Source organism: Lagopus muta, chromosome 5, assembly GCF_023343835.1.
Source record: "Lagopus muta isolate bLagMut1 chromosome 5, bLagMut1 primary, whole genome shotgun sequence".
Classification (NCBI taxonomy): Eukaryota; Metazoa; Chordata; class Aves; order Galliformes; family Phasianidae; genus Lagopus; species Lagopus muta.
The window spans coordinates 65,789,456-65,814,866 of NC_064437.1; the positions used below are offsets into that span (position 1 = coordinate 65,789,456).

The window sequence follows — 25,411 nt, forward strand, 5'->3', positions numbered from 1 at the left end:
AGCCGCGTGTCGACGAGCGCGCGGTGCCGCCGGCGCTGCGTTGCGCTGACCGCCGGCGGTCTCCGTCCGGTTCCCCTCCTGTGGTTCGGTCGGGCCCGAAGGAAGTCTCCTTGAAAACGAGCCAGTCGAGCCTTGCGACGATACAGGTACCGCCCCGTGCTGCGGGCATCTGGGCGCTCATCCTAACGGCCCTGTGAAGTTGTCTTGAGGTGCGTAGACTTTATTTTGGGCTGTTTTGATGGCCGCAGAGCATTACTGTTATATAGAGCCAACGACAGAGTGGAACTGCTCCTGGGGCCTTTGCGAGCAGTAAATGGAGAACTACATTGGCTTCATTCACTGGGAGTTTTGGAGAAACGGAGCCGCTGCGCATCTTTGTCCTGCCTGTTTCTTTGTATGTTGCTTGGCCCTATCATGAAGATTTCTCTGAGCCCAAAGAAAAGACGTAAACCCTCCTGACACGCAGATATCCAGGCTTTGGCTTTACTCCTGGTAATAAGCCTGTGTCTGTTGTATGCTATTTCATCACTCAAGATACAACAGGGTCTGGGTGTTTTTTTTTTGTTTGTTTGTTTTGTATGAGAAGAAATCTAATAGCTCTCTAAAAGGAGCGATAGGGTTATAGGTAAAGAAATCTTGATGACCAAAACTTACACAGATTTCTTACACAGGAGGCAGTAGGGGTGGCAAAACTGATGCTTCTGGTGCTGGTGCTGTCTATGTGCCACTTGAGCTCCGCAGCCTCAGGGAGGAACGAGAAGGTGTGCGCACTGGAAGTCTGCAGTGTTACAGATGCTGTGGAGAAGGTGAATGCTACCATAGTCACGTAAAGCTGAAGACCAGAGGAGTGGTTAAGTTTTGTTTTCTTATCGTAGCTGTGTACTGTATTTGGGAGTTGGACACAAACTGCTGTCCTACTGATTTTTGTTTTTTTTTTTTTAAATTTCTGTATTAGGATTAGGTATCAGCGTACCTTTGATAGAAAAGGAATGCCTTTAATCTCCGCAGCAACAAAGGAAGAGAAAAACACATCGTTCTGAGGACAGAACAAAAAAGGAGAGGTAGGTAAGGGTAAATGTCTTAAAAACAGGGAACTAAAATGGAATACAGAGCTGAATACTTCATGGAGTCGAGAGGATAAATACTATTTTGAGTGGTGCTCTTCTTAGAGAAATGGTAGGGCATGAACAAATCTTACTGTTGGTGAATTTTCCCTGTCTTTCTTTGCAAGAGGCTGCAGCCAGCTGGCTTACAGATTATTATAAGACAGTAGAAGAGGTTCATTCCACAATGGGGGCTTGGATATGGAGGGTTTGAAAAAGTCTGGAACGGTGAAAAAGTGCATTTAAAGCTTCAGTAAGACATACTGGAGGAGCTGTAAGAGGCTGAAGTGCATGGTACTAAATGTAAATGTTTATCTTTCTCCTGAAATATTGAACAAAACTACTGATTTCAGTTTGCATTTTTCAAGCTTTTCTTTCTATCCTTACATTTCTTTAACTTCATTTACTCCTGAACACGAGCATGTGTCCAGGTACTCAATTTGCATTTTATCTCGTAGTGATATCAGTGTTACTGTTTTAGCCATAGCTATTATAAAAATTTTATTCAGTCTCTGTTTTTTTCCCCTGAATGACTTGTAATGCTTGTGCACCTTGATTTGATTGTCATAGGAAAACTGATACAAAACTGAGATATTTTCTATCATCTTTTTATCCTTAATAGCTGATGGAGTTTTACTGCTTGGTAAAGGTTATAGAGGAAATCATTTGATTCAGATTTGATCCAGGCCAGAAAAGAGCGATGATTTCTGGAAGAAGGAAATGCTGGAAAGATGCCAACTCAACCACTGATGATTGTGCTTAAGCTGTTTTCTCACGTTGCTTGCTTAGCAATCTTGTTCATAGAATTATAGAATTGCTTAGGTTGGGGCGGACCTTAAAGATCCTCTAGTTCCAATCCCCCATCCATGGCAGGTTTGCCAGCCAGTAGATCAGGCTGCCCAGACTTCCATGCAACCTGGGGAACCACAGGCCGGTGAGTCTCACCTCTGTACTTGGGAACATCATGGAACAGATCTTCCTGGACATCGTGCTTGATTGCGTGAGGAATGAGTGTGTGATCCAAGACAGACAGCACAGCTTTACCAGGGAAAACCTAACCTATCTGGTGGGCTTCTATGATGGAGTGATGGCATTGGTGGACAAAGGGAAGGTGACCGATGTTACCTGGACTTGAGCAAGGCCTTTGACACTGTCCCCCACCACATCCTTATTTCAAAACTGAAGGGATGTGGATTTGGGGGGACTATTTGCTAGGTAAGGAATTGATTAGAAGGCCTTACATAGAGGATCGTGTTGAATGGTATTATGTCCAGATGGAGACCAGTGACAAGCGGTGTCCACCAGGGGGTCTGTCTTGGGACCAGTGCTCTTTAATATCTTTATCAATTACATGGCTGACAGAATCAAGTGCAGCCTCAGCAAGTTTGCTGATGACACCCAGCTGAGTGTTGTGGTGTGGTTGACACAGTGGAAGGAAGGGATGCCATTCAGAGGGACCTCAGCAGACTTGAGAGATGGGCCCAGGTGAATCTAATGACGTTCAACACAGCAAAGGGCAAGGTTTTGCACTTGGGCTGGAGGAATCCCAAGCATTTATACAGACTGGAAGGAGCAGTCCTTGAAGAGTAACCCTGCAGAGAAGGACTTGGGGGCCCTGATGGATGAAAAACTTAGCGTGAGCCAGCAGTGTGCTCTTGCAGCTTGGAAAGCAAATGGGATCCTGGGCTCCATCAGAAGAGGGGTGGCCAGCAGGGACAGGGAGGTGATTGTCCCCCTCTACTCTGCCCTCGTGAGGTCCCATCTGCAGTACTGTGTCCAGGTCTGGAGCCCCCAGTACAAGAAAGACAGAGAGCTGTTGGAGAGGGTCCAGAGGAGCCACAAAGATGATCAGGGGACTGGAGCACCTCCCCTACAAAGGCAGGTTGAGGGAGCTGGGCTTGTTCAGCCTGGAGAAGAGAAGGCTGCGGGGTGACCTCATTGCAGCCTTTCAGTACCTAAAGGGAGCCTACAAACAGGAGGGGAAACAACTCCTGGAAAGGGCAGATAACAACAGGACAAGGGGAAATGGTTTGGAGTTGAGGGAGGGCAGATTGGGATTGGATGTTGGGGGAAGTTCTTTGCTACGAGAGTGGTGAGGTGCTGGAGCAGCTGCCCAGAGAGGCTGTGGATGCCCCGTCCATCCCTGGAGGTGTTCAAGGCCAGGTTGGATGGGGCCCTGGGCAGCCTGGTCGTATGCAACGGGTGGTGGTCAATGGAGTTAAGTCTAGCTGGAGGCCTGTTTCAAGTAGTGTCCCCCAGGGGTCGGTGCTGGGGCCCATCCTGTTTAATATCTTCATTGACGACTTAGATGAAGGGATTGAGTGTACCCTGAATAAGTTTGCAGATGACACCAAGTTGGGAGGTGGTGTCGATCTGCCTGAGGGTAGGGAGGCCCTGCAGAGGGATCTAGATAAGATGGATCGCTGGGTTGAGGTGAATGGGATGAGGTTTAACAAGGCCAAGTGTCGGGTCCTGCACTTTTGCCACAACAACCCCATGCAGCGTTACAGGCTTGGGGATGAGTGGTTGGATGACTGTGAAGAGGAAAGGGACCTGGGGGTGTTGGTTGATGCTCAGCTGAACATGAGCTGACAGTGTGCCCAGGTGGCCAAGAGGGCCAACGGCATCCTGGCCTGCGTTAGAAATAGTGTGGCCAGCAGGAGCAAGGAGGTAATTGTCCCCTTGTACTCAGCACTGGTGAGGCCGCACCTCGAGTACTGTGTTCAGTTTTGGGCCCCTCACCACAAGAAAGACATTGAGGCCCTGGAACATGTCCAGAGAAGGGCAACAAAGCTGGTGAGGGGTCTGGAGCACAAACCTTATGAGGAGCGGCTGAGGGAGCTGGGATAGTTCAGTGTGGAGAAGAGGAGGCTCAGGGGAGACCTCACTGCACTGTACAGCTTCCTGAGGGGAGGCTGTGATGTAAAAGGTTCTGGTGTGGTTCTTGTGCTTTTTTCTTGAAGATGGAATTCTTGAGATTTATCAGGGTATTCACTACCTTTAACTGTCTGAAACCACAGTTTTTGCACTGTTGATGTCTTAGCATGCTTGCTGTACACTAAGGTAAACTACTGCTCTTCAGGCAAGAAATCTTGGCTCCTTGATGCTAACAAGCATCCTTGTGGAAGAGCTAAAAGTTTTATGTGGGAAACAAAAGTGCTGATTTAGCTCCTTGTTTCTCTTAATAATTTCTTTCTTATTTCAGCATCTGATGAACCAAACCATCTCCTCAGTAGCTGCAGTGGTTGAGGGGAACCTGTAGCTTTTTATTTGCAAGCATAGATCAGAGGAGTTACATGTTCTAAAAACTGTCTAGCTCAATCTAAAATAGGGCTTGTTTTTTGTTACATGTTTAAAAATCAAAAGGAAGAGTTAGCAGCTCTTTTTGCTTGTGTGTTAAGCTACGTTGGCTTCTTTAATCACTGTTGTTAGTAATAATCCTAATAAATGGAGTGAAGAGGAGGGGATGCAGAGCGTATGTGCTGTACTGGAAACAAATGCTACCTCTGGCAAAGTGGAAGTCTTCAGATAGTCTTCTACCAAAGTGGTATCTTTATATCTGCTTTTTGGGGGGAGGGAAGCATCAGTTTGTTTTTCCTTTTGTGGGGACAACAAAATCTTTGATAGATAACTGTAGGCTGGGTCTTCTGTAACTTATTTGGGATGTGGAGGGTTTTTTAAGTCTGTCCACCCCTTGAATATTGTTTACCCTTTGTGAGGTTTCCTCCATGGATTTGAAACTTCAGATGAGATTGTTTCCTGATCTTAGGTAGTGAGGCATCTACCATTTAAACACATGAAACTGAACAACCCCCTCCCGCCAATTGGTGTCCTTTAGCAACATGAGAATAAGTGCTGGTGGAATTTGTTTACTGCAGTACAAAGATGAGAATACAGTAGTAAAATAACTATAGAGAGGAAACTCTATAGCCAGCATCTGAGTTTAAGTGGGGAACTATGGTTAATTTTATAATGTGTGCAAAGATGAAAAGTTGTAGTGTTGTTATGGTTTTTACTGAATTCAGCAATGAGTGCTTTGTCTTTAATTCAGAAATGACTGCGAGTGGTGTATATGGCAGGCAAGTGAGCAGCTAAGCCAGCAGCACTCCTGCCCTAGCAGAAAGGTTTGGGATGCAGCAGAGAAAACAAAGGAGACAGAATGCTTAGGGAGATGAAGCCACTCTCAAAAGCTGGGCTACGAAGATCCTTTAGTCTCCTGCCTGCATCATAGAATTGCTCAGACAGCAGACGTCTGAGAACGGGGAGAATCCAGGTCAGGGAAAGCTGGTGGAGAGATGGCCAGGCAGCCTGTACTGTGGGTAGGGCTGTCTGGACTAGTCTGGGACTAGACAGAAAACAGTCATTAATGCTGGATTTTGTGCTGCAACGTGGAGTAGAATTACATCATCTGCTGGGACAGCAGGCTGGGAAGGTGTGTGCGTGTCCGGGAGGGATGGAGTCTGCTGAAGGCGCTGAAGTTGCATCAGCCAGTGGTTGCTCTGTTCTTGCGGTGCTGATGTGGCTTGTGCTGTCAGGGCGTCGGGGATTGGCTGCTGCAGGTCAGCTGGGTCTGCCTCCGCGGCCCTTGCAGGAGCCGTCTCTGCCTCCCGGTTTACCTGCAAGTCGCTGCTTCTCGTAGAAATCTTTGTTACAGTTTCAGCCGGAGGGATCAGGTATGGAAATTCAGGTGGATCTAAGCACTCTGACGAGAAGCAACACGTGTAGATATCACTGGTGACTCTGCACAAGTGATTTGCCTGCTGTAGTATTTTGCTAACCTGGAATACCGTCTGTGCATGAGTTCTTCTGCTTTTTCATAGCGTGCAATGCTCAGCTCCTTACCGTGCCCTTTTCAGGGAGGCTCTAGGTTGGCTTCCTGTGCCTTGCTGCACAAACCTGCTTGTGCTGCTTAACTGATTTATATACAAGATAAAAGGGATCAATACTGAAATTGTGCAGATGTTATCTTTGGAGTACTTAAGATTAGAAATATTTGAACAGGTTTTGCAGATCAAGTGATAGGCTTCTATTCAGTCGTGCACTGCAGTACTTTATAGCTGTACTGTATATACGTTATATATATTATATATATTATAGCTGTATAAAGTACTTTATAGTACTTTATAGCTCCTTTTATAGGAGATGGGTTCTTTTGGGGGGAAAAAATATATCTGTTTCATAGGTTGTTGTGAAAGACACCAGTTTAAGGATTTGAGTCCTCCATTCCACTTCAGATTACATGGGAAGTTGGCTTAGTTCTTGACTTTGATCTGAAGCACATTTTAACGTAGTGGGCTACTTAACAGGTCTTTTGAAAACAGTAACTTCATGAAAACTAGCTAATAGCAATGCTTTCTGTGAGATAGCATAAGGATAACTTTTCTTTGCTTAAAGTTACGATGGAAGAATGGCATTTTTAAAAGACTTTTGGAGTCTAGTTTGCAGGAAGTAGGTTCTATTAGTAATGGCAACAAGATTTTAGGTGGGTGCTAGAGTCTTGTACCTAAATAATGCATTTTGCATTTATTTTTATTGATGTCAGTCTGTCATCTCCCTCCTCCCCCTAATAAGGCAGAAGTTTGATTTCTATTTATTTATTTATTTATTTCTCCCCTAATGTCTTTTTTGGTTTGTTACTGCAGAGTAGAACCCTTACAAGTATGAAAATTCTGGAAATAATGGTGGGATGGAAAGTAAATTCTAAATTCCTGATTCAGCGAGAGGAGAGAGAATTGTTCTGCAGCATTAGGGAACTGGGGTGGTTCAGTCTGGAAAAGAGGAGGTTCAAGGGAGACTTTATCACTTTCCAGAACTACCTGAAAAGAAGTTTGTAGTAACAACTGATAGAAAGTGAGGAAACAGCCTCAAGTTGTGCCATGGGAGGTTTAGAGTGAGTACCTGGAAGAATTTTTTGACAGAAAGAATGGTCAGGCATTGGAACTGCTTGCCCAGGGAAGTGGAGGAATTGCCATTCCTGGAGGTATTTTAAGGACTGTGTGGATGTGGTGCATGGGGACGTGGCTCAGTGGTGGACTTGGTAGTATTAGATGATGGTTGGCTTGATGATCTTAAGGGTCATTTCCAATCTAAATGATTCTATGATTTACAGAGCGCCCTGTAGTCTAGCTGTAGTTTCTGACAGCAGCATCATTCTTATGTCACACACCTTCTTCTTCTGATTATTTTTTTTTTTAATAAAGTTGATATTTTATTTTTTTATGTTCTGTCCTTTACCAGCCTATTGGACTGCAAGCATCCCCTAGAGATAAAACAAGGAGCATGCAGGGAAGATGATGTCTGGTACTGGGTGGCAGGGTGAACTTTGAGGTGGGAGAATCAAATGGTGAGACACACAGACGATGGGAATTTTATCTCCCAAAGGCATACGCCTGAAACACCTAAGTGACAGGGCATCTGAAGTCTTCAGGTACTAAGTGTCTGGCTGGTAGCCTTCACTAGTTACTTTAAATGTCTTTATGCAAAGCAAACTTCGACTACTTGTTCAACTCAATCATCAGTCCTGAGTCCTTTTTCTGCCTCATATTTGTAATGATCAGAGCTGCTTTTTCAGGTGAAATACAGAACTGGAAGGGCATGATGGATTAATAGACTAATAGATAGTTTAAATGCCACGCTTTGTGATCTTTATCAGCAAAAATAGGAGAATCATTATCTGCAGGTGGGTTATTTGTTCTGTGCAGAGGTGTATAACTTGGTAAGGATTGTAATGAAGCATAATAGCGATATACTGATCGAGGGTAATTAAGCAACTTCAGATATTTATAGTGTTAATATACGCATTGGCCAGAACTGCCAGGCATTGTATATGTCAAGATATATGTAAGAGTTCCGACTATGAGCTCTCGTTTTCTTCCGTTCAAGGCTCTCACTGCAGCTTTTGTAATGTTATTTGATTGAAAGCAAGTGGAGGAAGCAAAATTTTCTAGAAGGGAAATGAGAGGTCTCATTGTGTAAGCACTACCCAGGAGAACTGGATTTGTATTCATCGCTTTTCTTTTCTTTGTAGTACTGTAGATGCATTACTTCAAGTACACTGGTTATAGGAAATTGCCAATTCTGTATCCCTCATTTGCTGGGTAGTTGCTCCAGTGACTTTAGGGTTACAAGAGCTTTGAGTGCTTAAAAGTTCAGTCAAGGGAAACTGATGTCCTTACTCATAATCAGTGTTAATATCTTGCTGTTTGGAAGCTCTCAGAAATGTAGTGTGAATTTTGGGCAGTTCTGTGTGGAGCTGGGAGTTGGGCTTGATGTTCCTTGTGGATCCCATCCAACTTGAGCTATTCTGTAGTTCTACATAGGTCATTCTGGAAGTAATACCTCTATCATGGTTTTATGTTTTTTGTTTTTTGGTTTTTTTGGTTTTCAGTATTCCTCATCAAAAGATCATGTAGTGTACTGGGAATTAAAGCGTTAATGCTCCAATTCCAGGTACCTATCCCCGTACATTACAGAAGTCATGGGATCTGGCCCTTCCGGGTGGGGCGGTCACTTTCTGCCTGGCAGTGGGTGCTGGAGGGTGCTTTCCTAGCCGTTCCAAGCTTTTCAGGTTTGACTTGGTCTCGGGAACTCTCTCTCCTATCTTATTTGATTTATTAGTCTCAATTTCAATTGGATTGTATTATATTGTGTTATCTTGCATTCTGGTACCATAGTTAGTAAAATAAGTTTTCCTCCATAGATTGTTGCCGCTGTTTTTTTCCTCCCTTCATTAGGGAGAGCTTCGTTAGGGAGCATTATCAGTAGTTCAGGTTTCTGTGCTGGAAAACTTGACCTTGAAAGATAAGACATACTGCCAGCATTCTGGGATATTTGTAAACTTTGAGCACTGCTTAGTCTGGGTAGTGCCTTTTTCCTTTTTTTTCCCTTGTCTTGTTAGCTTCAATTCATTAACCCTTTTCTAGCAGGCACCAGTGATGAACCCACTCTTTATCGTGTGGGCGCTGTGTAAAGGATTAAAAGCCATGATGTTACTCGCAACTTACTGGCCAATTATCAATGTCATAATTACTTGTTGTGGAATTGTGTTCATATATAACCAACTAAGGGCACTGATGGAGACACCTGCATGGTACCTATATGCAATGTGGTACGGTTTGAATTTTGACTTTACATCCCAGGGGTCTCTCCTATCTTATTTGATTTATTAGTCTCAATTTCAATTAGATTGTATTATATTGTTATCTTGCATTCCGGTATCATAGTTAGTAAAATAAGTTTTCCTCCATAGATTGTTGCCACTGTTTTTGTCCGTCCTTCCGTCCTTCCCTCCTTCCGTCCTTCCCTCCTTCCGTCCTTCCGTCCTTCAGTCCTTCCGTCCTTCCGTCCTTCCTTCCCATTTTGTGGGGCCTGGGTGGGAAGGAGGGCAGGCACCTACTGCCCCCCCTGTCATCGGCATAGATTGATCTAGTTAACTCTGTGACAGATTTTTGGTGAAGAATGCGGGCATAGCTGGTTTTTAGCTTTCAGAACAAACAAATTGATCTAGTTAACTCTGTGACAGATTTTTGGTGAAGAATGCGGGCATAGCTGGTTTTTAGCTTTCAGAGAGCTTTGTCAGGGAGCACTATCAGTAGTTCTGGTTTCTGTGCTGGAAAACTTGACCTTGAAAGACTAGGCGTACAGGGAAATTGCACAGGGAAATTGCATTAACTCTGTGACAGTCTCCTATTTATTTCCATGGAAATCACAACAGATATGAAGAATGCATAATCACTGTCCAATAGTGTTTTGTAGCTGAGAATTTGCTCTATTTTTCATAGTAGTCACTACCACTAGTTATGCATTTTCACCAGCAGTGAACAAAAGCCTGCACGCTGTGCTCATAAAAATCTATACCTGTGGAGGTAACCACTGTTTCATTGCAGTAGTGATGGCATCGTTGCTGAAACACACCACCCACTGCCTCCTTGTGCTGACATCCACTGGTTAGTTTCCATAAACATTCAGCGAACTTCAATTGGATGTCAGGGGGTGCAATTTTTTCTGCATGGGGGGATGCAATGGCACATTTTGCTTCATAATCAGTTCTGTGTCAGATGCTGTTTTGTCAGAATGCCCATCTGCTGCATAGCAAAAATGTAATGGGATATTGGTGTGAAGGTTCAGCCTGTACTACCATCCGCCTCTGACTTTGTGGGCCAGCGGAATAAAATAAGAGGCGTTACTCTCGAAGCAGACCTCATACATTGGGCTGTGGTTCATAGATAAGTATAGTTGATGTTTTGTAGTTTGTACAGTAATCCAACCTGCTTTCAGGTTTTTTCCTCCAAGCTTCTCCATGGACGGAGTTGCAACTTTTCTCTATTGTAGGTATATTCACTAAGAGTCTTTCACATTTTTTGCTATTCTAGGGAACTCTGTTTTGTTCTTCATCTTTAATAATAATCTGCCAGCAGGTAAGGAAGAGGAGCCTTCGGTTTCCTAAGTTGTGGTATGAGTGTGAGGAGAGTAGGCTGTTTCTTGCACAGGGAAATTGCATTAAGAGTGTACAGGAAAAAGAAGAGCTCTGTCTGGTTGGGTGGGTTGGGGGAGGAAAGAAACAGATGGAAATCCACTGATATTTAACCAGTTTCCCCACACCCTTCCTTTTAACTTGCAGATATCCTTGACTTGCAGAAGGCATCTCAAAATGTTGTGTCAAGCCGCTCTGAGCCCTCTTGTCCGTTCCCCTGGATGGTGCTTTGTGTTACCGCCACATGCCATCGCAGCCATTTCCCGTTTCTGTATGTATGAGAGAAAGCACACATTTCTAGTAGTGTTAATCAGTATGCATCCAGGTGCCTATGCTTTTTTCTTAAAAGGAAAATCCCCTCAATAACATCATTCAAAACTTATGAACTCTGGAGTGAGCTGCAATTGAAGCTGTACTTTTGCTGTTACTTTCTTCCTTAATCTTCTGTGCTGATAATGGGCTGGTTTGCCTTAGGATCCTTTGTAAGCTTTTGATAAACAAAGATTTTGCTAAGGAATATTCCCTTGTTCATTGCTTTAAATGAGATGCAAGCCTTGTGCGTGTTCTATCTTACCTGAATATAATGCTGTGACTGTCTCTGCTCCTTGCAGTGCCTGTTCATATTGTAGGTAGGTGGCTTGCAGTTCACATGTTCAAGCTGTGTTTTCTTTTCTAGCAGTCAAGCTTTCTGCTGTGCTATAGACAGGAAAACTCTTTAGCTATATCTCATGAGTCAAGGCAAGGGAGAGTGTTTTTAAAGCTAGCATTTGTATTTCTGTTGTGAGTTGGATGGGCTACTTAAGTGTCATTCAGTCTTTTTTTTTATTATTTATTCCCAGAGTCAAGGCTGTAACACATCAGGTATTGCTTTATATACCTCAGGGTTGGTTACTGCTGCTAAAGAATGTTCACTGGCACTTTATTTCAGTGTCTTCAAAGCTGGCTGCTTCTTCCCTGTCACTGAGAGGTGTGTGTTGTGAGCCTTGGAAAGGGAAGAAATGTTACATGACTTAAGGAACTTGGAAGACCGAATTAAACACTTAAAACTGTATTTTTTTTTTCTTTCTTTAACCACAGATCTCCCCCACAATACCCAGAGTTTAAGGAATGAATCCATCCGTCGTTGGAGCAACATCCCATTTATCACCGTGCCACTCAGCCGTGCACATGGCAAGTCATTTGCACACCGCAGTGAGCTGAAGCACGCAAAGCGGATTGTCGTGAAGCTGGGCAGCGCTGTTGTGACAAGAGGGGATGAGTGTGGCTTAGCCCTTGGGAGGCTGGCATCTATTGTGGAGCAGGTAATTTTGTAACTGAAGTAGAATGGTTGTTCTAACTTCAGATATTTAGTCACTGTTGGATGGCATAGAAAAATGCAGGAAGAGTAGCAGAGGCTAGGGATTGCAGTGGCGGAGGCTAGGGATTGCAGTGGCGGAGGCTAGGGATTGCATGCAGTCTTTTACATAGCTCCCAAGTGGTTAGGAAAGTGAATATCTTTGAGGATGGCTGCCTTGCTTTGGACATCTATTCATAAGCAGAACACTTATGTCAGCAAGGATTATTGAGCGTAAGATAGCTGTAATGCCCTGAACTGTCACGCTAGCCATGATTTTACTCTGTATCCCAGTTCTTGTTCTCTGTACTTACAGGTGTCAGTGCTGCAGAATCAAGGCCGAGAAATGATGATTGTCACCAGTGGTGCTGTAGCTTTTGGAAAACAGCGACTGCGTCATGAGATCTTGCTTTCTCAGAGTGTGAGGCAAGCACTTCATTCAGGCCAAAGTCAGCTAAAAGATATGGTGAGTGATTGGCAACAGTCCCACTTTTCTTTGAATGTTGGTTAGAACCTACTAACCTGTCACTGCATGACAGCTGTTCTTTGTTTCTGTAGGCAATTCCAGTCCTGGAAGCCCGAGCCTGTGCAGCAGCCGGCCAGAGTGGACTGATGGCCCTGTATGAAGCCATGTTTACACAGTACAGCATCTGTGCAGCTCAAGTAAGGGACGCCTTCTCTCCTAGGCTTACTTGCTACTTCACTCAGTGATGGAGTTGTTCTTGGCAGTTGTTGGTCGTAGTCAGCATGTGTTTCGTGAGGCCAAAGTTATGTTTGTCTAATGTGATTTTCTTTTATTGATGAGGTTACTTACTTGGTTGACCAAGTGAAGCCAGTTTTGGATTTCAGCAAAGGTTTTGATATTTTTCTCAAAGTATCTTTCTGGACAAAATGTCTAACATGCAGCTAAGCAAATATGTAATACATATGCAATAGGTTAAATTGACTCACGTGTAGGATTTAAAGAATTATAGTAAATGGAATTACATCAGGCTGGTGGCCAGTCTCCTGTGATGTTCCACAGGGCTTCATTTCTGGGCCAGTTCTCTTCAATGCTGTTGGGAATGGCCTGGATGCAGGACTTAAATGCATATGAAGTAAATTTGCAGATGACACTGAGTTAGGAAGGGATAGAGAGGCCTTGCAGAGAAATATTAACAAAGTAGAGGTCTGGGCCATCACCATCTTCATGAAATCTAACACGAGCCAAGGTTAAATTCTGTACCTGGCACCAGGTCTCCACCATTAGCTATGCATTTTCACCAGCAGTGATCAAGAACCCATGTGCTGTGTATGTAAATATTTGCATTTGTCGGTGTCAACACTGCTGAAACACACCACCTGCTGCCCACTGTGCTAACATCCACTGTTTGGTCTCCATAAATATTAAGCAGGTGTCAGTGAATGTTGATAGATGCCATTTTTTTCTGCACGGAGGAATTCAATTCCATATCTTTTGCTTCATATGTACTTCTGTGTTGGATGCCATTTTGTCAGACTGCCCTTCTGCTACCATCTGTTGCACAGCAACAGAATTTAATGAATATTAATGGAAAAGTTCAGCCTCTACTACCATCTCACCAACATCTGTCTCTGGTTTTGTGGTTGACAGAACAAAATAAGAGGCATTACTTCTGGAGCAGCCCCTATGTGTTTTGGTTTTGTCACAAAAAATGATGGGCTAAGTATATATAAAGTCTGTCTTCTCCTTTTAGATTTTAGTCACCAATCTGGATTTCCATGATGAACAGAAGCGTCGGAACTTAAATGGAACGCTACATGAGCTTTTAAGAATGAATATTGTCCCAATAATTAACACTAATGATGCTGTTGTTCCACCTCCAGAACCGAACAGTGATCTACAGGGGGTAAATGTGGGTAAAGTATTGCACGGGGTGGATCTTTTATGTAGATGGGAGAGTTTACTAACACTGTAATCATAAACGTCAGGAGCCTGAAGCAGAGAAACATACAAAATTAGTAATGTGGACAAAGGGAGCAGAGAACTGTGACAAGCTGTCTGTTTCTGACATGATAAAACTGTGGGATGGAAGCAGGGCAAATGGTATCTGCTCTGCTAAAAGTGAGTGTGCCCTGTTTGGTTTTCACAGAATAGTTGAGGCTGGAATTGACTTCTGCAGATCATCTAATTGAACACCTGTGCTTAAAGAATGATCTGTTAGTACTTCTTGCACTTTCATTGGGTGTCATTGTGGAGTGTCCTGATCTAACTGCCTGTCACTTTGGTGCTGCTTTACTGCATTCCAGAAGGCTACTTACTTTCATGCAAAAAATCAGCTTCTAAGAGTTTTCACTGGGTGTGAACAAAGCAGCTAATAAGGACTTGGTAGTGCTGAAGTGGCTTAGGTTTGTATGTTGTAGCCAAATATTTCCTAGTTCTTCCCACTGTTCAGTATACTTGTTTCATGTCTGTTCATTGCAGGTGATTAGTGTGAAGGATAATGACAGTTTGGCAGCACGTCTGGCTGTTGAAATGAAGGCTGATCTCCTTATTGTTCTTTCAGATGTAGCAGGTTTGTAAACAGTAATGTAAGGAAATTGTTCAAGTCTGTAAAAATGTCCACTAGACAGAAAACTACGCCCTCTGCTCCTGTTCTTCTGACATCCAGTAGGTCTAGTGCAACCACCCAGATGGAGCTCCAGTCAATTCATATAGCTACCCAGCATTTAGTGTGAAGGGTGTGATGGGAGTAGTCTTTCAAATGAAAGGTGATAGCAAGCATACCTGCGGGAGGTGTGCCTAGCTAAATGAACTGCTCTGCCTGGTAGCTCAGCTTCAGGGATAACTGGAGAGACAGAAGCATCTGGGAGTTTGAGAAGGTGCACCCTCTGTGGTGCACAAATGATAACTTAAAACACAGAATCACAGAAACACCAAGGTTGGAAAAGACCTACAAGATCATCCAGTCCAACCATCCACCTGTCACCAATAGTTCTCTCTAAACCATACCCCTCAAGACAAAATCCAAACAGCCACTACTCAGATCTGGTATCTCATCTGCATCAGCAAGCATAAAGGTAGCAACTTGAGGGATGCTGAGGAGTGAAAGCGAGTTACTACATGGAGCCATGAGGAGCAGTTGCTTGCTCACTTGAAAGCCTCCAGAGGAGGGCAGCAAAGCTGATAGAAGGATTGTAAGGCATGTTGTGTAAAGAGAGGCTGAGGATGCTTCATTTGCCTGGTTTGGAGAAAAGGAGGCTAAGAGGTGACCTCATTGCTCTCTTCCAGATTCCTGATCATGAGAAATGGGGAAGGGGGTATTGATCTCCTGATTTACCAGTGATAGAACACGTGAGAAAGACATAGAGCTGCACCACACCAGGTTCAGATTTGACAGCTGGAAAAATTTCTTTACTGTGATGGTGGTTAAGCACTGGAACAGAATTCCTGGAGAGGTGGTTGATGCTTCTCTAAAGATATCATCTGAGGATAATATTTAATAAGCTTAAACTTTTGGTCCTGAGGTGGTTAGGCAGTTGTACTCTGATCTTTCTAGGTGCCTTCCAATTGAGCTTTCAAATTTGTTAAAATAGTCAAACCAACTTGTGTTCAGGTTTTTCTGATCTCTTCAGTTCCTATGTTTTACAACTAGACTGTCCTGTACCTGTTCAATTGTGTGCTTATGTTTGTAAGCCCTGATATTGAACGTAAAAAAAAAAAGCTGTAAATTTCCCTCTAGCTTTCTCTCTAACCTCATTGAAATATCTGTGTTTCATATCTTGTACACTACAGTTTGGCATGGGTGTTAATCTGTTTCCCCTTATTAGCTACGCTTTTGGTAAAACTACATGTCTTGATTCTATATGTTTTGTTTCATGCTTTAATTCCCACAAAGAGAAGAGCTCAGAGGAAGTTTTTAATCCTGTTAAGTGGAATACAGCTTTTCAGTTTCAAGGATATATTTCAAGGTGGTTTTTTTTTTCTTCTTTTTAAATATTTGCTTCAGGACTCTTCAACAGCCCTCCAGGATCTGATGATGCGAAGCTCATTGACATATTCTACCCAGGAGACCAACAGTCTGTGACATTTGGAACCAAATCTCGAGTGGGAGTGGGAGGCATGGAAGCCAAGGTAGAAACTTGGAATGTTTTCTTATTGGGAGGGAAAGGAAGATGTGAAAAGGGATGTAGATAATACAAGACTGGAACGAGTGGCTGGTAGACCAGATAATTTCAGTGCCATTCAGAGGAACCTTGACAGGCTGTAGTTAGGGGCAGACAGGAAGCTTTTGAAATGCAGCAAAAGGAAATGCCAAGCCCTTTGCCCAGGGAGGAGCGACTCTATGACCAGTAGTGGTGGCTGGATGGATGTGTGAAAACAGTGGTTGTGAATAGAGTTAAGTCCAGTCACAAGCAGTGTTCCCAGGGCTCAGTACTGGAGCAAGTTTTGTTCATACTTTTATGAACAATTTTGATGAGGGGAGTGAGCGCACCCTCAGAAAGTTGGCAGATCTCACCAAGGTGGGTGGGAGTGTTCATCTGCTTAAGGATTGAAAGGCTCTGCAGGGGGATTCAGATAGACTACGTCAGTGGGCTGTGTCCAATTGTATGGCATGCAACAAGGCTAAGTGGCAGGTACTACATTTGGGTCATAACGACTCCATGCACTACTACAGGCTTGTGGAACAGTGGCTGTAAAGTTGTCTATCAGGAAAAGGCCCTGAGGGTGCTGGTCAGCAGTGAGCTTACCTTGAGGTGGCAGTGTGGCTGGCCCTTGTTGTCAGTGTGCCAAGAAGGCCAGTAGCCTTCCCCTCTTCTCAGAAATAACAGGGCCAGCAGGACTAGGGCAGTTAATTGGCACTCAGTATCTGGCACTGGCGAGACCACGCCTGGAGTGCTGCCTTCAGACCAGAGTCCTTCACTACAAAAAAGATACTGTGTTGCTGGGTGTACTTCAGAGAAGAGCAACAAAGCTGGTGAAGAGTTTAGGAAAAAAAAGACTTGGGAGGGAGAGTCCTGGAGTTGCTCAATCTGACAAAACATGAGAGCGCACTATGCTCTTCGCGCCAACAGCATCCAGGGTTCCAGGACAAGGAGAAATGGTTTTAAGTTGAGGGAGGAGAGATTGAGGTTGGATGTCGGGGAAATTCTTTACAGAGAGAGTGGTGAGGTGCTGGAACAGCTGCCAGAGAGGTTGTGGTTGCCTGGGCAGCCTGGGCTGCTATGAAATGTGGAGGTTGGTGGCCCTGCCTGTGGGGGGGTGCGTTGGAGATCCATGATCCTTGAGGTCCCTCCCAACCAAGGCCATTCTGTGATTCTGTGGTTGCATTAGGAAAAACATAACCAGCAGGTCAAGGGAGGTGATCATTCTTCCCTACCCAGCACTAGTCTGGAGATCTGTGTCCTGTTCTGGGTGCCCCAGTGCAAGACGGACGTGACATACTACAGTGAATCCACGGGAGAGCCAGGAATGCGATTAAAGAGTTGGAGTATGATGAAGAGAGGCTGAGAAAGCTACAACTACTTACATGAGTAGGAGAAGGCTTGGGATATCTTACTGGTGTGTATAAATACCTGAAGGAAAGGTGTAGAGAAGACGAAGTCCAACTTTTCTCAGTGATATCCAGGGAACAAACAAGAGGCAATGGTCTCTGACTGAAATACAATAAATCCAACTTAAATGTAAGAACTTCTGTAGTGGAGCGGAACAGGTTGCCCAGAGAGCTTGTGGACTCTTTGTGCTTTGAGATGTTCAAGACCTGGTAGGACAGTGTCCTCAGCAACATACTCTACTTGACTCTGCTTTGGGCAAGGGCTTGGAGTGTGTGATCTCCAGGGATCCTTTCGAGCCTCAGCTGTTCTGTGAGTACCCTCGAATGGCCGGACTTCTCTGAAACCCATGTGAATTGAAAAGAGCAACTCACACAATACATTTAATGAGTTTGTAAAATGTGATATTGGAACAATATAAAGTTGATGATTTAAATTAAAGTAAGAGTCAGCCCTCACTGCTTTCTTACACAGTGATCCAGAGACTTGGGATCCCTATCACTTGAATCTCATAGGCTACTTCTGCCACCTTTCTGTGTTTCTCTGCATGACCTCTGCTTCTGAAAGATATTTGGTGAAGACTGAGCAACTTCAGTTCTGGAGTGGAAAAGTTAAAAGAGGTAGTGTCAATGATTTATAGTGCTGTGCAGGGTCATACACCTTCAGTGTCCAGTGCTGTGAGTGGATAAACATGGACGTATTGTGGGACTTAAGAGAATGTTGCTAGAGGGAGTTGCTGGTTCCCCAGAGGGCCATGTTGCCATCCAGAGGGACCTTGGTAGGCTGAAGAGTTGGTCTTACAGGAATCCCATGAAGATCAACAAGTGCAGAGTCCTGCACCTGGAAGGGAATAAACTCGGGCACCAGTATGCTGAGGGCCACCCAGCTTGAAAGCAACTCTGCAGAAAAGGACAGAGTAGTCCTGCTAGAACGTGAATCAGCAGTGTGCTCTTCCCACTAAGAACACTAATGTTGTTCACAGCAGCATTAAGCAAAGGTCCAGAGAGGTGATCCTTTCCCCCTCTACTTTGCACTGGTGAGGTTGTACCTGCAATAGTAGGTCTCAGAACAAGAGAGACCTGGAAATACTGAGAAGAGGCCAATGGAAGGGCACCAAAATGGTCAAGGAATAGGAGCTCCCCTACTGTGAGGAAAAATAGAGAGAGCTGGGACTGTTCAGGCTCAGGACAGATATGAAGCATGTGTATAAATACCTGAAGGGAGAGTGCATAGAGGATGCAGCCATGCTCTTTTCAGAGGTGCTCAAGGGCAGGGCAAGAGGCAGTAGGCACAAACTGGAGCACAGGAGGTTCCATCTGATCATGAGGAAGCACTTCTGTACTGTTGGTGATGGAGCACTGACAGAGGTCGTCCAGAGAGGTCGCAGACTCTCCCCCTTGGTGATCTTTAGTGAAGCCACCAGAAAGCCACCAGGACATGGCCCTAGGCCCCTGCTCTAGGTGTCTCTGATGGAACGTGAGATTGGACCAGAGCTCCCTTCTAGCTTCGATCATTCTGTTATTTTTTCTAATGTTTCTCATGATGCTGAGTTGTGAACTGCTTTAGTATTTATAGGTGCAGATTTCCTGAGATGACTTTTAGAAAGCTGTCTGTAAACAGAGGAATGGATTTTGACAAAGCACAGAAAGGCTGAAGTCAAGATGTTTGCCAGTTCTCTTATGTCTCCTTTTTGACTAATCTGATAGAGCAGACTTCGTATCAAGCTTAGACCGGAAAACCCAGGAGGAGATATTTGAGTGTTTTATTTGGGAATTACTGGATGTATAGAGGCCAATTAGAAGTGAATTTCCATTCAGTTGATATATGAAATAGTTTAAACAGTGCTAGGAATTGGTGAGAAAGCTGACAAGGTGAGGCAATACTTCTCTAAAAGCAGCGATGTGTTGAAGATATTTGGTGTCTTTAAGCTTGAGTCACATAAATGTTTGAACAAGAATGTGTTGGAATTGAGAATCAGTTGATATTTTTGGAAAACTGAAGTGTCAACAATGGTATAAACGTGGTAGTTCGAATATTGATTATTAGCATGAAATTTGGGCAAAAGTGGAACAATTGATGGTCTTGTGGTAGTGAAAAGCTTGATATGACAGGCATCTGACAGATGGTGTCTTCTAGTGGATATGGGTTGCAGTATAAAAGTATGGGAACATATAGGAAAGTGTAGAAGTGACAAAGCAGCATTGTCACTTGAAACTTTTGTGGTGATATACATTACATGAAATTAAATACCACAGTGGAATGATGTTGTCAGTACCTTAGTCAGAAAAAGTAATGAAGGAGACCATAGGCAGTTCACCTTTAGTGGGTAACATCTGGAGTTTGTTTCTGTGGTTTTGTCTATTTACTTGAATTAGAGAAAAGGTTTACAGAAATATTTCTTGTGATGCTCTGAACAATGATTTAAGTAAGTAGAAAAAGGGAAATCTTAGGACATAGTGATTTCAAAGGACTCTTGCAAATAAGCTTGCTTGCTGATGTTCAGAAAGGGAACTCATCTTGCCTTCCATGTTAAAGCAACGCCTGAAGAAATACTGCTGCTAAATTTTATGGAGATCTTATTAATGTTTGCTTCTGCTTACTTCGTGTGACAGCACACATATTCTGGTAGTATCACTGATTTCAATTCTCATCTGCCTGCGTCCCTTGGGTTTGGTTTTGAACTTGATTCTAGCCTTGTTCCTTTCATGCATTGCATAGTACAGTGTGGGTCTGACCATTGAAGTTAACTGGTAGTTAAGTTACAGCATAGAACCCATCTCCAAAACTACAAAAGTAAGAAGAATGCAAAAAAAAAAAAAAAAAAAAAAAAAAAAAAGCCACACACAAAAACCCCCATATAATTGAAAAATGAATAAATGCAGTCTTCAAATAGAGCCTACTGAAAGAACAAACAAGTGTACTCCCAAGGGAAAAGAGGAAGCAGCAAATAAATTTTTAAAAAAAGGTCTAAAAGCATTAGCAGGACGTGTTGTAAACAGTTTAAAAATGTGTGGAAACCCAAAGAACTCTTCGGAGTACTTAATCTTTTTCACCAAAAGGTCTTAAACAGTGAGGGTACTTCTGCATCTTACGCAGATTTGTAAGGGGTGGGTAGCCAGTCGAAGTTCCAACGGAGTAATTCAGAAAGGTAAGGACACTGAATTATATTTTAATGATACATGGTAGGCTAGGACTTGTACAAGCAATATTGTGCGGGCACTCAAAGTGGATTACTTACTGATGGCTAGCCAGTGTTAGGGAAATTAGCAACACAGTTTTTCAAAAAAGAAAATTGTGTTTTTTCAAACAGTAAGAAGAATTTGCAACATAAGAGAACGTCGAAGAAGAGCATTTGGGCAAAGTGCCCCTGTAGAAATCTTAAAAAGGGCAGACTGTTAGGGAAATATGAAGTATGTTTCTGAAGCAGCATCTGGTTAAGGAAGGGAAGTAGAAATCATAGAATCATAGAATCACTAAGGTTGGAAAAGACCTAAAAGATCACCCAGTCCAACCGCTCACCTATTCCCAATAGCTCCTACTAAACCATGTCCCTCAACGCAACATCCAGTCTTTCCTTGAACACCCCCAGGGTCGGTGATTCCACCACCTCCCTGGGCAGTCCATTCCAGTGCCTGACCACCCTTTCTGAAAAGTAATACTTCCTCATGTCCAGCCTGAATTTCCCCTGGCGTAGCTTGAAACCATTCCCCCTGGTCCTATCACTAATGACACGAGAGAAGAGGCCGACCCCCAGCTCACTACAACCTCCCTTCAGGAAGTTATAGAGAGCAATAAGGTCTCCCCTGAGCCTCCTCTTCTCCAGGCTGAACATTCCCAGCTCCTTCAGCCTCTCCTCATATGGCCTGTGTTCCAGACCCCTCGCCAGCTTCGTTGCCCTTCTTTGAACATGTTCCAGGGCCTCAATATCTTTCTTGCAGTGAGGGGCCCAAAACTGGACACAGTACTCGAGGTGCGGCCTCACGAGTGCTGAATATAGGGGAACAATCACCTCTCTGCTTCTGCTTGCAACACTGTTTCTGATGCAAGCCAGGATGCCATTGGCCTTCTTGGCCACCTGGGCACACTGTCGGCTCATGTTCAGCCGAGCATCAATCAATACCCCCAGGTCCATTTCCTCTACGCAGTCCTCCAGCCACACCGCCCCAAGCCTGTAGTGTCGCCTGGGGTTGTTGTGGCCGAAGTGCAGGACCCGGCATTTGGCCTTGTTGAAACTCATCCCATTGGCTCCAGCCCAGCTCTCCAGCCTGTCCAGATCCCTCTGTAGGGCCTCACTACCCCCAGGCAGATCCACACTTCCAGCCAATTTGGTGTTATCTGCGAATTTACTGAGGGTGCACTCGATGCCCTCATCGAGGTCATCAATAAAGATATTGAAGAGGACAGGCCCCAGCACCGACCCCTGCGGAACACCACTCACGACTGGTCGCCAGCTGGATTTGACTCCATTCACCACCACTCTCTGTGCCCGGCCCTCCAGCCAGCTCCTTACCCAGCCAAGAGTGTACCCATCCAAGCCTCTGGCTGCCAGCTTCTGCAGGAGAATGCTGTGGGAGACAGTGTCAAAGGCTTTGCTGAAGTCTAGGTAGACCACATCAACAGCCTTTCCTTCATCCACCAGATGGGTCACTAGATCATAGAAGGAGATCAGGTTGGTCAAACAGGACCTGCCCATTCATGAACCCAAATCAAAATGCATGATCTAACATAACACTAGGTTGCAGAAATTCCTGAAATGTGTTGAATGTTCTGAAAGCATAAAGGCCTAACGTAGAGATCAAAGTGGAACTGTGTCCTACGAGGAGCGACTGAAGGAACTGGAGCTGTTCAGTCATGGGAAAAGAAGGCTGAGGGGAGATCTTATTGCTCTCTTCCAGTACCTGAAAGGTGCTTACAGCGAGTGCGGGGTTGGTCTCCTCTGACTGTGACTGGTGACAGGATGAGGGGGAATGGCCTCAAGTTGCACCAGGGTAAGTTTAGGTTGGATATCAGGAAAAACTACAGAAAGGGTTGTTAAGTAAGGGTGGTGACTCACTGGAATAGGATCTTCAGTGGGTCACCACCCCTGCATATGTTTAAAAACTATTTGGATGTGGTGCTCAGGGATATGATTTAGCAGGGGGTTGTTAGAGTTAGGGTAGGATGGTTAGGTTGTGATTGGAATTGATGATCTTTAAGGTCTTTTCCAACCTGAGCAATTCTGTGATTCTGTAAGAATTCTTGTTGAGAATGGGGATTCAAATAATAAGTGAATTTTCTGGAACTGGCTCTATCTTGTAGGTGAAAGCAGCTCTGTGGGCCCTCCAAGGAGGCACTTCTGTAGTGATTGCAAATGGAACTCACCCAAAGATCTCTGGTCACGTCATCACAGATATTGTGGACGGGAAAAAAGTTGGAACTTTTTTTTCAGAGGTAAAGCCTGCAGGTGAGTATAGAATTAAAGAGATTTCCTGAAAGCTTACAGTTAAAATTTAGCTAGGTCTGTACAACAAATAGGGAAGCATGTTCTGCTTGACAAATGGTTGTTGAAAGATATTTTCTGAGGTTGGAATAGAAAATCCTTTGCTAAAATTCCCTCCAGCTGCTAACTTGATGCATCAGACATGTGTTTAAAGAACTGAGTAGAATTGTCTTTTTACGTTGTAGAGGTTATCCTCTGTGGTTGAATATTTTGGTGTGAAAGAAAGCATACTATAAAATGTGCTGCTGAACTAAAATAATGTCTAGTTATACTTTTTATCACAAATTCATTTTACTGCTTTCTACTTTCTGGTATTATAGGTTGGGAATGTTTTATAGCCTCTCTGTTGCTCTGGCATTGTAACAGTGGCTGTAGAAAGAGCAAACATCCATGATCTTAGCAGAGTAGAACAAGTATGGAGTGGTACTTGTGACTTGCGCTGTAAGACAAGTGTGTACAATAATGCTCGATGGATTTCTTGTATAAATTTGTCAAATCACCTTTAGAACCTATGTAAATGCTTAGTATTCATGAGACTGAGTCACAGCAAGCAAGAGCGTTAACTAAATACTCTGTAAACTCTAGAGCTAGTAGTATATGAAGAACTGCCTCCTTTATTTTGTGTATGTCTGTGGATAGGAGAGCTGTTCAGGAGCTCTCATTGGCCAAGAGGGCCAATGGCTTACTGGGGTGCATTAAAAAGAGCGTGTCCAGCAGGTCAAAGGAGGTGATCCTCCCCCTCTACTCTGCCCTGGTAAGGCCTCATCTGGAGCACTGCTTCCAGTTCTGGGCTCCCCAGTACAAAAAAGACAGGGATCTCTTGGAAAAAGTCCAGCGGAGGGCCACGAAGATGGTGAAGGGCCTGGAGCATCTCCCCTATGAGGAAAGGCTGAGTGAACTGGGTCTGTTCAGCCTTGAGAAAAGAAAGCTGAGAGGGGACCTGATCCAGGTCTATAAATATTTGAGGTGTGGGGGGCAGAATGGCGAGGCCGGACTCTTTTCAGTGGTGAGTGGAGACAGGACAAGGGGAAACGGCCGGAAACTGCAGCATAGGAAGTTCTGCACCAGTGTGCGAAGGAACGGCTGTACAGTGAGGTGACGGAGCACTGGAACAGGCTGCCCAGGGAGGTGGTGGAGTCTCCTTCTCTGGAGATGCTCAAGACCTGCCTGGATGCTGACCTGTGCGACCTGGTGTAGGGAGCCTGCTTTGGCAGGGGGTTGGACTTGATGATCTCTGGAGGTCCCTTCCAACCCCTACGATTCTGTGATTTTTATGTCTTTTGATACAAGCTTTTCCACTCTGACACGAATTGTCTTACTGAGTCTCTGTGATGCCCTTAAAAGGAATATGCTTGGAATTGTGGCAGTGTTTTTCATCTGATAGGTATAAAATGGATATATCCTGTTTTGACATGCAGTAAATGTCTTTGATATGTCTGTTACAAAAGTACTTGTTTTCCTGCTTTGAGTAAAGAGATGAAAGATATAAGGGCTGGTGTTCATTTCCACACATCTGTAACTTTGTCCATGTGTGATATGGGCTTTTATTGTTGCTTTTTTGTTTTGTTACCATGACACAGGCCCTACAGTAGAGCAGCAAGGTGAAATGTCTCGAGCTGGTGGCAGGACCCTGGCAGCACTGCAGCCTGAGCAGGTGAGAGAATATGGCTTCACTTGCCAAGCTTGAGAATGTGTGGCAAGTTTAAAAAAACAGATTTTTAACACGAACAGACTTCCTGGGACAAGAACCTGTTATTTGTGTGCTAGATCCGTCATTTGGATGTTTAAATAGATGCAGAGAGCCCATGGATAGTATACCTGAGAATTATGATGTAGTAAGTGTTTGCATGTAGGGTTCATAAACGTTGCCATAACATATACTATGTAAAAATTGATTTTTCAGAGCTTCTGAAGAGTTAACAGGAATAATTTGGCCTATTCACTCCTGTGTGTGTAGCGCATGCAAATGAGAAGTTTGAAACAATCAGTTACTGCCAATTAATGCTTTACAACTGACTGGGTAAAATGTCATCTGTTGCAAAGACCACAAAGTGGTCTGAAAACTTTGTGGGTTTAGTAAGATGATTGCACCAGAATAAAAAAAAAAAAACAACCCCAAAAAACAACAAACAAACAAAGAAAAAAACCAAAGTGAAGGTCTCTTCAGCCTTATTTTTCAATGTAATGCAATCTGGAAAAATCAACTGGCCTCTAGTATTCAGGGAGTTAAGACAGTGAAAAGGTACGGTCAGTAGAAAGGAAGTGGTGGGCTAGGTATCAAATAGAATGGATTTCGTATAAGAATGCAGTTCAGAAACATTTGTCTTTCAGAGAGCAGAGATTATTTATCGTCTTGCTGATTTACTAACCGATCAAAGAGAAGAAATTCTCTTGGCAAACAAGAAGGACTTAGAAGAAGCAGAAAATAAAGGTAATACTACAATTTGTTCCATCATTCCTGTTGTCATGAAACTGAGTCTCAAAGGAAATGGGTAGAACTAGAGATATTTGTC

The 25,411-nt window shown here is 43.9% G+C and overlaps 1 protein-coding gene across 7 annotated transcripts in view; it reads left to right on the forward strand.

The window, feature by feature from the left end:
- ALDH18A1 (aldehyde dehydrogenase 18 family member A1) overlaps positions 1-25,411 on the forward strand; it is a 35,398-nt gene continuing 9,987 nt past the window's right edge. The window contains exons 1-13 of one of the 7 annotated variants that reach the window (XM_048943980.1): positions 1-492; positions 672-850; positions 956-1,061; positions 10,723-10,846; positions 11,653-11,876; positions 12,225-12,374; positions 12,467-12,571; positions 13,624-13,782; positions 14,352-14,442; positions 15,877-16,001; positions 22,718-22,862; positions 24,479-24,552; positions 25,230-25,329. In XM_048943980.1, coding sequence (XP_048799937.1) covers positions 10,753-10,846; positions 11,653-11,876; positions 12,225-12,374; positions 12,467-12,571; positions 13,624-13,782; positions 14,352-14,442; positions 15,877-16,001; positions 22,718-22,862; positions 24,479-24,552; positions 25,230-25,329 — 1,267 coding nt within the window. In that variant the 5' untranslated portion in view covers positions 1-492; positions 672-850; positions 956-1,061; positions 10,723-10,752. Of the gene's footprint in view, positions 851-955; positions 1,062-5,654; positions 5,777-8,574; positions 8,671-10,722; positions 10,847-11,443; positions 11,543-11,652; positions 11,877-12,224; positions 12,375-12,466; positions 12,572-13,623; positions 13,783-14,351; positions 14,443-15,876; positions 16,002-22,717; positions 22,863-24,478; positions 24,553-25,229; positions 25,330-25,411 lie in introns of those variants that run through there. The other 6 variants (XM_048943978.1, XM_048943977.1, XM_048943981.1 and 3 more) reach the window with 6 other exon arrangements.